General features: G+C 41.4%; 1 protein-coding gene across 2 annotated transcripts in view; it reads right to left on the reverse strand.

Moving 5' to 3' along the window:
• The window catches only part of plcb3 (phospholipase C, beta 3 (phosphatidylinositol-specific)), a 52705-nt gene extending 44514 nt beyond the window's left edge, over window positions 1–8191 (reverse strand). The window contains exon 1 of one of the 2 annotated variants that reach the window (XM_040140592.1): window positions 7624–8191. In XM_040140592.1, coding sequence (XP_039996526.1) covers window positions 7624–7722 — 99 coding nt within the window. In that variant the 5' untranslated portion in view covers window positions 7723–8191. Of the gene's footprint in view, window positions 1–7434; window positions 7488–7623 lie in introns of those variants that run through there. The other variant, XM_040140593.1, reaches the window with a different exon arrangement.
• Between the last annotated feature and the right edge of the window lie 7198 nt (window positions 8192–15389).

Genomic DNA, 15389 nt, shown 5'->3' on the forward strand with positions numbered 1-15389 from the left:
TAATTCAGGATAACTGAGCACACTTTCAGACAGTCTCTCCTTCGAGTTAAAATATTGCCTCCTTACTAAGTGTGGCCATGAATATCCAACTGTCGGTTTCAAAAAGTTACAAAAAATTGTTGGACGCAATCCCCTCCAAATTTGGACATTGGAAAAGGGGTTTCAGACACTGTTAGATTATAATACAAGCACTTTGTTTAAAGCATACTGACCAAATCAGACAGGCACTGGTTAGACAAAAAAATACCCTGCAATTACAATCACCCTACTGATTCCTTAATGCAATACTTGGATTTCTGATACTGGTGCTATGAGTGTCCAAAGTCACAATAAGCCCAAGTTATAAATGGCCAAGACACATTGTTGTGCGGTATTATGATACTAGTATGGTGATCACTTAGCATTCCTCTTACTATGATCCAGATCTCATCTTTCCAGATCCCAAAAACAAGGGTGTTTTTCTCACAAAAAGTTACTAGATAACTTTTTCCACAGGACAGCCCCGAAAAGCAGGTCAGAACAAAGATGATGTAGCAAATGTAGGTAAAATTATGAACAGAGCGAAAGAGGAGGAGTAGAGATGGAGCAGTCCAGATGTCAGTCCCACACTTCACATGTGGCTGTGGTTGACCTTCCACCCCTTCCTCTCCTTACTCTCCATCTCCCTCCCTCCATCCATCTATCCCTTGTTTCTCACCACTCTGTCAGGATGTCAGCAGTGTTTCTCAGCATGGCGTCACAACTTCACACAAGCCTGTGTTTCCTCCTCCTCTTTCTCCGCTCTCATCTCCTAAACATCTTTCCCTTCGCTAACTCATAATGACAGTCTGTGGCTTGTTGCTTCCGTGCATCTATCTAATGCTAAACCAAGATATCCACTTTCTGAAAATATTGGCACACAGGAACAATTGGCATGAAAGTAGAGCCCATTGTGCTGTCACAATGACAAAGTACCTCTGTTTACAAAGGAGATTTGTTTCTTAGGAAAGGAACATTTTCATTTTGAAAGATAGGTTGTCATGTTTCAGGTGTAAAATGCTTTTAAAGCTGTTATGAAATCTTCTTGCCTTGTGTGAGGACTCTCATATCAAATGTAGTGCATGCTTTGTGAGCAGTAAATGCAGACACGTGAACAGCACGGAGTTAGTTAGGATCTTCTGAAAATATCTTTCTTATTTACCTTATTTGAGGAGCACAATGGTCATTCAAGGCTGCTACAGTGGATCTTTTCTCAACATTGCTGCGGCATTATAAGAACCAACCAAAAGCCAAGTAGGAAAAAAAATAAGACAAGAAAGCAGCCGCTCTGCAAAACACAACATGCAGGGGAAAAGTATATGGAAGAAAATTTGTAAGAGGGTTCAAGTGACGTGTTTTACTCTGAAAAGATGTTAATCAGTCAAATTCTAAATACATTTTTGCTGTTCAATGGATTATGAGTAATGCATGTTCAAGAATAACACTAATACAGATGGTATAGAGTCATTTTGAAACAATTTCTGTATCAATAGTCACCATCTGAAATTTTTTTGAAAACTTAATTTAAAAAAACAAAAAAACAAAAAAAAAACCCCAACATTTCTGTAATACCAAGCAATTACTTTAAGTCACGGCAGCATATGCCTTTATTCTGAAATGATGCAGAGGAACAACTAAAAAAAAAACAAATGTTAATATAAAATATTATACACTTTAAACTTAAATTTAAGTCAGTACTGAATTGATTAACTGAAAAAAAATTCCTTTTTCTTCTTTCAGAAACTTAGATGAGGAGATCTGTGTCACCCTCGTGTCTGTACGGTACTGTACATGACGCTACAGCTAGCAGCCTGTTAGCTTAGTAGCATAAAGACTGGAAACAAGGGGAAACAGCTATACACACCTTGGTTTTAAAGCAGACCAAACAAACAAGATATATCGTTATTTTTATAAGTGTTGGTAGGCAGCCAGGCTCTGGTATCAATCTTCTTGTCTAATTCTTGGGAAAAAAGTGAATTAGAGAATTTATGCCTTTAGTTTTCTTGTGGATATCAAATGCTGAATGGCCAAAATTATTCTGCAGCTTAATGAGAATTAGACACAGGTTCTTACTATTATCGGCCCCGAGAATTTCACTGGTGGTGGAGCCAGTTTTCTTGGGCCTCTTAGCATACCATTAACAATTTTCTCATCTAACTTTGCAAATGAGAATTACCCAAAATGTCTAACTATTCCTTTTTCATCTTACATTTACATCTGCCGTATTGCTAGATAAACAGTAATTTAGGTTTAAATAGTTTAAAAGATACACTGAAAATCACCAAATGTACCCCTACCAAAGGTAGCTGAGAGCTAAACATCGTTTCCCACTAACTATATACATGATATAAACTTTACTGCATGGATCACTCAAATTCCATCATGCAGGCACCTAAGGCTTTTTAGTTGACATATGCTCCAAAACATATCTTAATGCGTAGAGGTCCTGTGAGAGGCTCCTGTGACCCAGACTCATCGAACTGCCTGGCAGCAGTGCAGAGATATTCCCTTCAAAAGTGTATGAGCGAGCCTCACCATCAAAGACGGCCGAAGTCCAGGGTGGGCGCTCACAGCTGTTAATCAATACATGAGCGCGCTTTTTTCGTCTCCAAATTTAATGGGGGTGATATAAACAGTAGAACCAAAAATGCCTTGTCCGGATATTTGTGAATGTGGAACAAGTGTTTGCTATCATTTTGGTTTGACAACACAGCACTGATAAACACTGAGAACAATAACAGCATTAAAGTGTCTTTAGTGTCCTATAGTCCATCATGTTCCGCTCAAATTACAGGGATTGGAAGTGACGCCAGAGCCTGTAATCTCAAAAGAATGTCACATTCCCAAAACTCTGTCAAATTAATGAAAAACCTGTGATCCCATGTGTCTTTGTTTACAAACCCTGGTTTTCTTGTAATTGTGCAATGTGAATATAAACAAAGTCCGACACCGTGGAAAATAGCTGCACTTTTCTCATGGTTCTGACCAAGGAAAATGTGTGGGAGTATTTGTACACTGAGATTAAGTCTTTTTTTGATGTCTATATACAATAAGTGTGTATACAGTGCTTGGTTTGAAAGTATATAAATGCATATGTACATAATGTAACAGGAAGTGGCACAGCAGAAGTGTATTTGAAAACCAGGTTAATAATATAATAATATAATGAAATGATAACCAGCAAACACTGTGCAAAGGAGGTAAATGTTAATGACATGTGTTAAGATTATTATTTATTTGACTTTTGTGTACTTTTAAGATTCATATCAAGGCACTCTGACAGAGAGGCAGGCTGCTCTATAGACAAACTGTCTGTCTTTGTTTGTTTAATTGGTTGTTTAGGAGGAATTTTAACTGAATTCAAGTTGGAATTTGGCTAAATTGAATTGTGGCAGGGCTGCAGAGGGCGGAGCAGCAGCAGTGGCTGAGGCAAAGACAGAGGGAGGAAGAGAGAAGAAAAATGGTTTGGCTCTGGAGCCTTACAACAAGCTCGAACAGGAAGTCATTCGACATGAAACACACACCCAGAACCAAACTACCACACGCGCATATGAGCGCACATGCATACACAAGGCAAACAGGGTCAATTTGGAATGCATTCCTCCTCCTCTTCCTTACATGAGTCAGTGTGTGTGTTTGTGTGTCATTTGATGGGCCTACAGTAGAATTTACAAGGACACTGAGAACAGAGGCAGCTCAATGATAGATGAGTATTGACTACAGGAGAGGTCAATCAAGAAACAATAGTGTGAAATATGAATGGGTACTAGGAAAAGAGATAGAGACCAGCAGAAGAAGAAAGAAGCCATGTGGGGGAAGGACATAGTAATGGGGAAGAGGGGGAAGAGAGGGATGGGGTCAATGGTGGGGTTTTCATGTAAACAAACTGCACTGCCCTTAGGCATTTTCTGGTTTGCGTGTGTATGTGTGTGTCCTAATTCCTTTTCTCACTTTGCCAAGTCCTTAAAGGAATACACCAAGTTTTTGGGACAGTAGCCCATTGGTCAACTTCCCTAATAGAGCACAGTCACACACTAAAATAACCACTCTGTCCCCATTAGACCATTCACTTCTGAGCTCCAACTTAAAACTTCCACAAACCCAACTCTGAGATGATGAGGATTATCTTAGTTGGATATGAGTTAAGGCCAGGTAATCAATACATCTTAAATATTAACCTTAACAAATTATAAGAGAATCCCTGTGAGGACAAAACCAATTGCTACTAGTTGTTTGATTATTTTTGTAGCACAATTTGGCTAAATTGTATTTGTTTCCTGCACAACACAGCCAGACTGAGTCATGCTTAATTTGCAATGGATAACCTTTAGTGTCCCCAGAGTCTGTTCTGAACTTGGAACAAACGCATTTTCGTACTACGCACCATAGGTTTGGAATAATTTACAAAACAAACTTCATTTGGAAACACTGCCTTCATGCCAGTTATTGAAACGCAACATTCAAAAAAGGTTTCCTGAAGAATTTGGCTGTTTTAAGCTTTCACCTTTAGATATGAATGTTTTAAATTCATTTTCTACATTACTCTGTGTACACTACTTAACACCTCCATTTAGGCCAGGTCCCTCGTTCTGTTTAAATAAAGGTTAAATCAATTAAGAACACGAGCATTTCAGCTGTTCAACTGCGACCAGTTTTCTCATTTTTTAGATGATGGAATGCATAAGTGTTTGGATGGACCCCAGCAGCAAAAGATCTAATTTTAACTTAAATAGCGAGTCATTCATTGATCGGGTTGATTTGTAAAGAATGATCATGATAAAAGTGAGCAAGTAAGGCTGACAGCCTTAACTTGCCTTAAAACAGTATTTAGATTGTGGATTTGTCAGGATATCCACCAAATTTGCCTTATGGGATGAAACAGGAAAATATTCTGTTTCTTGAATGAGCTTCTGACATGTTGGGGACAAGTAGAGGCTTCGTTTTTGGGACAATAGCGGGAGGATCAATAGGGGATGCAGAGCCCTTCTCACTACGTAGGATCACTACGTTAACTGACACTAAGTGTCAGAAAAGAGTGGAAAAAAAACCCATCTCAGTTTGCATGTTTTGTTCAGTTTAGAGTGCAATGCTCAAAGATATTTAATTTGCAATGAGAAGCATCAAAGTAGAAGCATCATTGTTGCAACGATCACAATCAGAATTTATGGAAGATGTGAACCCCAACTCATGAAGCAGGATTACTAAACTGGCATAATAACTGCACTAAATAAACAGGACTATATATACTTTAGTTCGAGGAGTATGAGGACTAACTGGTTGGAGATCAAATCTCAACCATGGTCTCCTTTTATGATACTGATGGAGCATCTTTGGCATCTAGTCCCCAACACAAAAATATTTCTCTAATTATTTTAGGAACTCGACATATTAAAGACTAGCTTTTTTTCCTTTTATCTCTCTCATCTCTCCCACATTCCTCCTCCCCCGAACTTGTTCTCTCTCTCCATAACACATTTGTTGATTCTAGAGGGAAATGGCAAATAGAGGGGAAGAGGGGATGAAAGATAGACAAGGAGAAAGCATGCACATGTTTTCGAGGGTTCACACACTTAATCAACAGCATAACCATTTCCTGGGATTTCCCTTTGAGAAAGAGACAGACAGTGTTAGTGTGTGTGAGAGCGAGAGAGAAAAAAGGAAATCAAAAGGACTGTTTGCGTGAGAAGACCCTTCTTTGAAGGCCAGACATACATATTACAATGTGTGTGAGGCTCTGTTGCTGATAAGCTGTTTACGTTCAAGCGTTTACATTGTCCATTTTTTCCTTGTAATGGCCTTTAGCAGCAGTTTGCATGTGTATGTGTTTGTGTGTATGTCAACACCACACCTGACCTAGTATCTGCGCACTTATTCTAACAGCCTTATTGGAACTTTGGGCCTTTCTTTGCAAGATTGTGATGATCCACACGCAGGAACACACACTTTCACACACATCTTGGAAGCAAGTTTGCTGTAAATCCAAGACAGTGGTTTTCCAAATGGAAGACACGGGCCTCCAGTTAGAGCCTATCAGTCAGCCACTCAGTTAATCATTGATGGCCGTTCAGACACACGGACACACACGCCTACTTTCACTATGGAGCACATTGCAGAATGGCCCTGCACCCTGTCGCGAAAGCGCGCGCGCGCACACAGTTGCATGTGCATGTCAGGGTTGCTGGACAAGCTTCTGAAGAAATAGGATTTGTGCCGACGTGATTTAGAGAGCCCTAGAGATAAACGCAAAAACAAACACGCTAATACAGTAAAATAAATATATAAACACATAAATAAATCGAGGTGACAATTCTGTGCGTGTTCTGCCGCTCAAGATGCAGCCAAAGGTCCCCAAACCCTCCAACAGAGGCAGATTCTCCTGATTCCCAGTTAGACAGGTGCCTTGTCCGCTAATCCGCTGGGGAATCGAGGGAGAAGTACAGGACGACAGAGGAGAGGAGAAAAGAGGGTGTAGGAGGGCGTCTGAGCTGGAGCTGAACCTGAGCCCGATGAAAACCGGCTTGACGAGAATTCAACACAACGCAGCGCACACATTCAGGCACTACTGCCTGCTGGCAACTAAAGGGGATTTTTTACTAGAGTATCTGATTAACACAGACCCGCGCAAATATAGTGGGCTTCTGTGTTCACCGCGGGACTGCGTTTGTTTGCACACACCTGCACACTTCATACACACCTCATCGATGTCTGTAGATTAATAATGCGCGCGCGCGCGCGCACACAGTTGCATGTGCATGTCAGGGTTGCTGGACAAGCTTCTGAAGAAATAGGATTTGTGCCGACGTGATTTAGAGAGCCCTAGAGATAAACGCAAAAACGAACACGCTAATACAGTAAAATAAATATATAAACACATAAATAAATCGAGGTGACAATTCTGTGCGTGTTCTGCCGCTCAAGATGCAGCCAAAGGTCCCCAAACCCTCCAACAGAGGCAGATTCTCCTGATTCCCAGTTAGACAGGTGCCTTGTCCGCTAATCCGCTGGGGAATGGAGGGAGAAGTACAGGACGACAGAGGAGAGGAGAAAAAAGGAGGAGAAAAGAGGGTGTAGGAGGGCGTCTGAGCTGGAGCTGAACCTGAGCCCGATGAAAACCGGCTTGACGAGAATTCAACACAACGCAGCGCACACATTCAGGCACTACTGCCTGCTGGCAACTAAAGGGGATTTTTTACTAGAGTATCTGATTAACACACACCCGCGCAAATATAGTGGGCTTCTGTGTTCACCGCGGGACTGCGTTTGTTTGCACACACCTGCACACTTCATACACACCTCATCGATGTCTGTAGATTAATAATGCGCAAGCGCGCGCGCACACACACACACACACACACACACACACACACACACACACACACACCAGTCTCGCGTGTCACTTCATAACAATGGGCCTACTGTCAAAAACAGGCTGTCATGTCTCATGTCTTTCTCTCGTCTTGTAGTCGAAGTCGATCGCACCAGGAGCACTTCTTGGTCTAGAAACAACAGTCTGATTCATTTCACTTTGGGGCTTGTACAGCGACAAAATGAAGTAGGCTAGGTGCTGTCTTGAGTGAGTGCAAGTTTCAAACATTTCTTTCTCACCTCGTCCCACTTGATGAATTTGCCCCCCTTCTTCAGAGCTTCGTGGACGGACACGGGTTTGAGCTGCAGCGCGTGGACTCCCGGCTTGGCCCCGGCCATGGCGAGGGACTGCCTGCCTGGGTGCCAACGCCTAAACCCCGGCTGCGGCGAGCTGGACTCCTCGGAAGGAACAAACCGCTCTTCCTTCCTCAGCTTCCACCGTGGAGCTTTTCTTTTTTTTCTTCTTCCTCTTCTTTTCCGGGGAGAAAGCTAATTGAAAGGCCGAGGCGAGGGAAGGGTTTACAGACACTGCCTTTAAAAGTTAGTGAACCTCAGCGAGAGTTTGAAGAACATGAGGAGTAAAATCCAGAGAGGGAAAGACAGGACCTGGCTCTTTCAGCGCGCACCGCCGCTGTCTTGTCCGCGTCCACGCAACGCGGTGGCGCGCCTATAATTCCCCCTTTTATTATAGGCTTTGGTTCATATATATGTTTATTTATGCAGAATCCCTTAATCGCGCACTTGAGCCCGCAGAGAGATCCTTTCCTTCCTTCCTCCCATCTGGCCGACCCCTCTCCTCTCCTCTCCTCTCGCCCTCTCGCTCCTCTACTAACTTTCTCTGCTTCCTCTCTCTCTTGTCTCCTCCGACGCGTTTCTTCTTTTCTCCTCCTCCTCTCTTCCTTGCATGTTTTCTGTGGGATGGGTGGGGGGGGGGAGAAGATTCCGAGAGGAGAGAGTGAGGGAGACAGACGGCGTCAGCTGAGTGAATGAGAAATGGGGGGGGGGTGTCAGAGTTTGTGTAAAAGGGGTGTGTTTTAATTCTGTTCCTCAGCCTGCCTACTTGTCTGCCTGTCTTCTCAAATTTACAGTATGCCTACATGACAAGTAATGTGAACATGATACTGCAGTATGCGTGTACTTTCTTTTCCCGAAATAATTCCCCTATACCCAAGGTGGAGTGTTCATTGCTAAAAGTTTACACACCTTTCCTTTTATTTTTACTTCATCACTTCTCCAAACGTCTCCAAATGCAGTCAAACTGTCTGCCGGAACTTAAAGGCTTGCTCCAGTGATTTAATATTGTACTTTCATAAAGGGTAGGGAACTTGCGGGAGACAGACTTTAAAAAAGGAATTGTCAAAAGTAAAGCAGCGGAGGTTGTGATAGCCTGCGTTTTGGTCGCTAGATGGAAGTCAAGCTCCAAAAAAAGCTGGATCCAACACTTCCAGTAATGCGACTCTAACTCTATGGCATCTTGCGTTAGAGCCTCCTTGCATGGTAAATACCCACATCTTTTGCCAGTTTGTAAAGCAGGCTTTTCATCACAAAAAGTGTAATCTATCATGTGCGAGCCATGATAACCCTGATGACATCACTAGGGTCATTTTTTTGGAACTTTGAAAAACTTCCTTTAGAGCCACAGAAGACATTATTCAACTGTTTTCACACACAGAGTGATCCTGATGTGTAAAATCTGTGGATTCCCTCTTTGATGAGCCCTCGCGTATCAAAGCCTTCAGCAGAACAGATAGGAAACTCAAGTGTTTTTGATGCAATCACAAGCTTGCCATGAATTGTAGCACAGTGCTACATAGAAATATAAAACCATGTAGAAAGCCATTGGGATGGGACACCTCAAGGGATCGCAGACTAACCTAAGGAGGCACAAGCTGATAAAAAGCATAAAGGGTTTGTTAAGCACGTTAAACGTCACATTGCATCTTGTTTGTTTCAATCTGTGCATAATGTGTAAAAACAACACATTGGGATTTGTTGTTTCACCCTGTTTGCAGTCTTTAGGCTTAGCTTCGCATTTAACAGAAAGATATAAGAGTGGATTTGATCGTCTTATGAATATCTCAGAAATAAAGCAAATATGTGTACTCCCCAGTATGTCAAACTATTCCTGGAGGGGCCATAAGCCAAAAAGGTTGGAAACCACTGAACCGTAGCATAAATAAAATAAATAAATAAAATAAATAAAAATGTAAGATCCATCGCTATTTAATATCACAGGTACACATACGTGCCTGTAGAGTAATTTCCTATTGACTGAAGTTAACTGCAGGGTGCAAAAGCGTAATCAAAGTGCTCTTTTAATTCTTTGAATTACCCTGGCCTTTAACTGCTTGACATTATTTTCCTTGATGCTGACAGTGACATATTACTAATATAGCCAGTAATGTTATTAAAAACATGCTCGCAGTTATCACAGTTGTTAGAAACAATTAATCAACTTAAAGTTCATTTTGAAGCCAGGGGGACAAGTGGTAGTGCTACTCAGGCAGCCAGATTGTGAGATTGAAGACATATTTCATGAATGATGATATTACAGCTGCATTATATAAACAGGAAATAATTTAGAGGATGTGGAGGTAAGGTAATTGGAGCCTTTGAAAGCCACCAGATAACTTTCCCCTGCCTCCTCCAGGTCAAATCCTGCTGCCCAGCAACATTACAACTTGAGCTTTTTATTTTAAAAAAAAACAAAAAAAAAAGAACTACGGAGCTACAGATTTTTTGGCCACCGTTCTTATGGTCTGCTATGCTGCAGCCGGCTGACTGAGTGATGGAGTGACTTACTGTTGGTGTGTTTTCCTTGACCAAAACCACAGAGCGGAGGATCAAATCCAAGAAACAATCCACAAGAATCAATCAGTTCATATCAAGTTCATATTTGTGTCATGAAAGTGCTGGATTCAGTGTTACATGACCCCCAGGAGGTGGATATAATGTTTAACAATTTAGCAGCTAGACAGGTTGGCATTGGTGTGTTTGTTTGTGTGTCTCTGGGTAAATTTGAGCTGTAACTGAGTCCAGGTAGACTTGCTGATTAATCTGATCTCGAACCACCACACGCACAGACACACAAACGCAACCTCTCAGATGACAACAAACAAAAACAAGATGGACACATGCGTATGCATTCTTTCAACTGCGCAGCACACATGCATGAGCTGGGATATTGTATTTCTCTGCTGCATAATAAGATGCAGACACGTTCGTACACACACTGTCTCTCCTCTCTCATACACACAAATGAACTTCTTTTTAATCAAACAATGTTGAATGCTGCATTTGAAGTGCAGGCACCTGTGGTGTCAATAGACCGCCTCTGCCCTCCACTCATCTCTCTCTCTCTCTTTCTTTACAAATACATTCTATCTTTAGGTCTCTCTCTTGTCTCTCTGTTACATTTAAACACGCTTTCTCCCTCCTCTGTGTTTTTCGTATCTCATCTGTCATTCCAATGGGTGTCCTTCTCCAATTGGTCACTGGGACATACTGTACATGGTTCTCATCTGAATAAATGTGGAGTTAGGCAATAAAACATTTTGTATTATGTAAGAACAGTAAATGCAGATCAGCAGGCTTTTCTCTTTTTTTTCCCCGTCCTCTCAGAATCAAATTCATATTTCTACTTATTGGTTTGGCTTCCCAGTCTCTCACGTTCACAGTGGGGGTTTTGTAACTGTAACAGAATAAGATCAAGGTCTGGTGAGGATGCTTTGGTCCTGTTTTCTGTAACAAAGCGCCTTTTGACCTGAGATGTGTCGCAGCTGTGTTTGCACTAAAAGTTAGTTACTGCGTGTGTCTTTGTACGTCTGTGTTTGCAGTTAGTACAGACATCCATGTCCATTCATGTGGTGACCAAATACCTGAAAAACTTATGCCATTGCCATCAGACACAGATGTACGTTGTGTTTAGTGCAAATCATCAAATGTTAGCATGCTAACACACTAAACTAAGATGGTGAACATGGTAAACATTTTACCTGCTTAACATGCTGATGTTAGGATTTAGCTCAAAGCACCATTGTGTGTAACAAATACAGCCTCACAGAGCCACTAACATAGCATTGCACTTTAGAGCGAAAGAGGACAAGCAGAGCTAAAGGAAGTATCATTAAATAAAAAGGCTTCTTTAGAAGGAGGGGGTGAAAGGGATAGAGATAGTTCACATTCATGGGAAATGTAACTGGAATGAATGTGAGATCTAATCATAGTCCGGTATTTACTTTTTTTGTGTTTAGTGCAACGATGAAGCCAGTGTATTTATTCTTTTCCATCCGTTTCATACAAAGTGAAATCTAAGTGTTTGAAAGAAAGTACCCAAGTAAGAAAGCAAGAAAGAATAATGAAAAGAAGAGGTATAGGGAGGGAGGAGGGGAAAGAGTTTAGAAGAAGAACACGCTCAGAAAAAAAGGAGGACTCATAATGGCCTGTTGATAAAGAGGGTTAAAAAAAGAGACAAAAGGGGGAAAACAGAGGTTAAAATTGGAACAAGGCAATGGATGCAGATAAATGGAGAAGATGATGTGGAGAAAGACAAGACCTCTAACCACTCATCTCTCTCTCCTCTCACTATTTCTCTGTCTCTCTCTCAAGTAACAGCCAGATCTTTCTCTACGATGCAAAGCCAAGGACTCACAAAGACACATTGTATACAGACACACAGGCATAGTCACTGTCTGTCCACACACTGCCCCCTCTCCACACACACACACACACACACACACATGAACACATGCACATAGTAGTTTTAATGGGAAAGGCCTGACTTAGACAACAGTAGCAATAAAAACTGGATCTCCACAGTAATGCTGAGATTTTGGCCTGAAAACTCTCACAGTTCATTGAAGACTGGACGCATCTGACACTATAACAATGCAGGGTTACTGTCTGTGCTTTAAAGAAAAACTATCGTGGGTGTTCAGGCAAAGTGCTGATTACATTATTCCCCGGACGAGGCACTCACAGATGTTGCAGAGGGAAATGACCAAGAAGTATGTAATATCCACTTTGTGCAAATGAATTTAGCTGCAGCTTTCAATCCCCTCCCCTACTGCCTCAAAATATTCCACATGGTGGATTGTATTAACGTTGATTTTTACCATTTTACACTGCCACCACCTCTACATGGCTCAGTTAGAATCGTATACTGCCATCTAATGGATATATGTTGCCACTACCCTCCCCTCCATACAGACTTGGCTTGATTGTGCACTAATCAGGAATGTGGACTTTAAAGGTTCAGCTCTGCTGCGGTTGTCCTCTGCTGTGAGCATACTGGGTTGTGTACCCTACGTGTGTAAGTGTAGTTGCAATAATCTGTGTTAAGTACAAGTGTATTTGCACAGGTGAATCGGGATAAAACCATTGTACGTACGATAGCACAGTACACAAACAGTACAGGGTAATGCAAGGCTCTGAGGCCCAATTTGATGGATTGCTTTCAGGGAAGGCAATCGTGCAGAAGGAGAGAGTGATTTGGACTGCAGACCGAAATCATGGCCATCAATGTGTGAGTTAGAATATACTTTATTTTACTGATAATTTCTAAGTTTTCAATCAGGGCTGTCTGTTGACATTTTGGTGCCCTGGACGAGATGGAGCAAACTTCTGGATTTATAGCTGATAGGCCACCTACTGTATATTAAAACGCCTGGATTTGCCAGGCAGGTGTTTAGTACATGTGAGCCGTTTTTTGTTTTTGTTTTTTTAACAGTGTAAGGGGCAAACTCGATGTCAGAAACAGACTTTTAAAAGTAGATCAGGAACAATTACAAAATATTACTTCCTCCTCTTTGGCGCCTCTCCAGCTGGTGGTGTCCCAGGCAACCACACAGGTGGCCTATCCCTAAAGCTGGCCCTGGTTTCAGTCATCATCTGTTACTGGTAAATCTCCACAGGTGTATTTGACTCTGACCTCTGACCTCCTTGTGGAAAACAGGTGAAGAAGAGTGTTTCTATCATGATAAACAAAATGTCTCCTTATTCCTACATATGGAAAAATGTGCAATGGCAAGAGACTGAATAATTATCACACAAGGTGAATACAATGTACTGTGTACTGAGACAAAACTTGTCCCACAAAGCTGACAACACAGGGGAAACGGCTCGACAGCTCCCTCATGTGGAATGAAAACTCCTGTCTCCTTCTAGGAAACAAAACGGGGAGGTCTATATTTCTGAGAGCAATTCTGAAAAGGTTCCATCAGTCCATGTATGTAAGTAAATAAATAAATAGACTGGTATAGCCACTTTTATAGTCAGGTCAGGTTTGAGCTTGGGGTGGTGGCATATGTTCAGTCTGGAGGGAGAAGTAGAGACTGAGAGTAAGCAACAGGATCTGCCTCTTCCCCTAAAGCTCATTACTTTGCATGTATTTGCAGTGTTCAGTAAACCCAGTGGTGGAAGAAGAAGTAAAAGTACCAATGTAACTACGTAAAAATACATTACAAGTAAAAGTACAGAGGTTTTATCAGTAAAACACAGTTCAAGTATCAAAAGTAAGAGTATTCATTATGCATAAAATGGCCCCTGAGACTGATGTTGTCATATATTATATTCTTAGGCTACCAATACTGATGTGTTAATGCATAAGTAGCATTTTACAGCTATAGTTTTTACATGGTGGAGCTAGTTTTCACTACTTTCCTACATTCGCAGACCAGGTCCCAGGTGAGGGTAGGAATAAAGAAAGAACAATTTTACCTCTTTTAGGCCTCGGGTTAGGCAACCAGACACTATTTTTTTTTTAAGAGATCACAAACCAAAAAGGTTGGGAATCATCGGTTTAATCTGTAACAATGTGTTTTATGATTTATGATGATTTTTTTATGGCGATTTTATGATTTAAAAAAAGTACAATATTTCTTATTGAAATGTAGAAGAGTAGGAGTATAAAGAGTAGCAGAAAATGGAAGCAAAGGAACTGAAGCAAATAAGTGCCTAACTATACAAACATCACAATGTTAGAGCAATGTGAGGACTTTGTATCCTCCATAACTCACTTTTGAAAAAAGGCAGTAAGAGTGTCTGGAGATGTCAAATTCATGCTTCTTGTTACGTTCATCCTAAAACTTCACTGTAGTTAAGCTCCTGATACAATTCTCACAGAAGAAAACCATTTCACCATGGGCTCCTGGGCTGGACAGAGCTACTGTAAATTATGTAGCTACATACTGTAAGTGTTAGGCAACAACAGGTCTGTGTCAGATCTGTGTCATGTGTAGGCCTCCCACGCTGCTCAAGTCCTCCTGATAACAGTTGGACTTCTTGCACTATGCAACACGCCGACACACACGCAAGCAACAATATCCAGTCATTATTCTCAGTATAGATTCTAATGAGCTCAGTTGCATATGCTTGTTGTAACTTTTCACTTCTCTCCAAGGCCTCCACAGTTTTAATATTACATGCTAACATTACAATGACCTTCCTCCCCAGAGCTCTGTGTCTGACATGAGGTTGAAAGACCCAAATATCACTGACAGTGATATTTGGGTCATAAAAAGTCCACTTAGTTGGTGTACTGATGCAGATGCACACAGCTAGTTTGCATATGCATCTGATCTTTTATTTGGTGACACATTAGCTTTGTGTCAAGTGGTTTTGTGTAATAGTAACTGCATGACTATTTGTGTTGTGTGTGACAGAATATTTTACATGAAAAACACATGAATGTTTATGTTATAGTGTGTGTATGAGTCTATATGAATGTGTGTTGGTCTGTCTGTGCTTACTCAACTGTAAGTTTCAGACATGCGCACTGAATAATTCAGGTTTTGACGTCTTGTTGCCATGGTTGTCCATGAAATGGTTTCTTGGGCCAGTATAATACACACGCATGCACAGGCACACGCGCACACACACACACACACACACACACACACACACACACACACACACACACACACACACACACACACACACACACACACACACACACCACTATGTTCACGTTGACAGATGTGAACCCCCCCGTACACACTCCAAAGGAG

The sequence above is a fragment of the Xiphias gladius genome, chromosome 12 (assembly GCF_016859285.1).
Source record: "Xiphias gladius isolate SHS-SW01 ecotype Sanya breed wild chromosome 12, ASM1685928v1, whole genome shotgun sequence".
In the NCBI taxonomy this organism is placed as follows: domain Eukaryota; kingdom Metazoa; phylum Chordata; class Actinopteri; order Istiophoriformes; family Xiphiidae; genus Xiphias; species Xiphias gladius.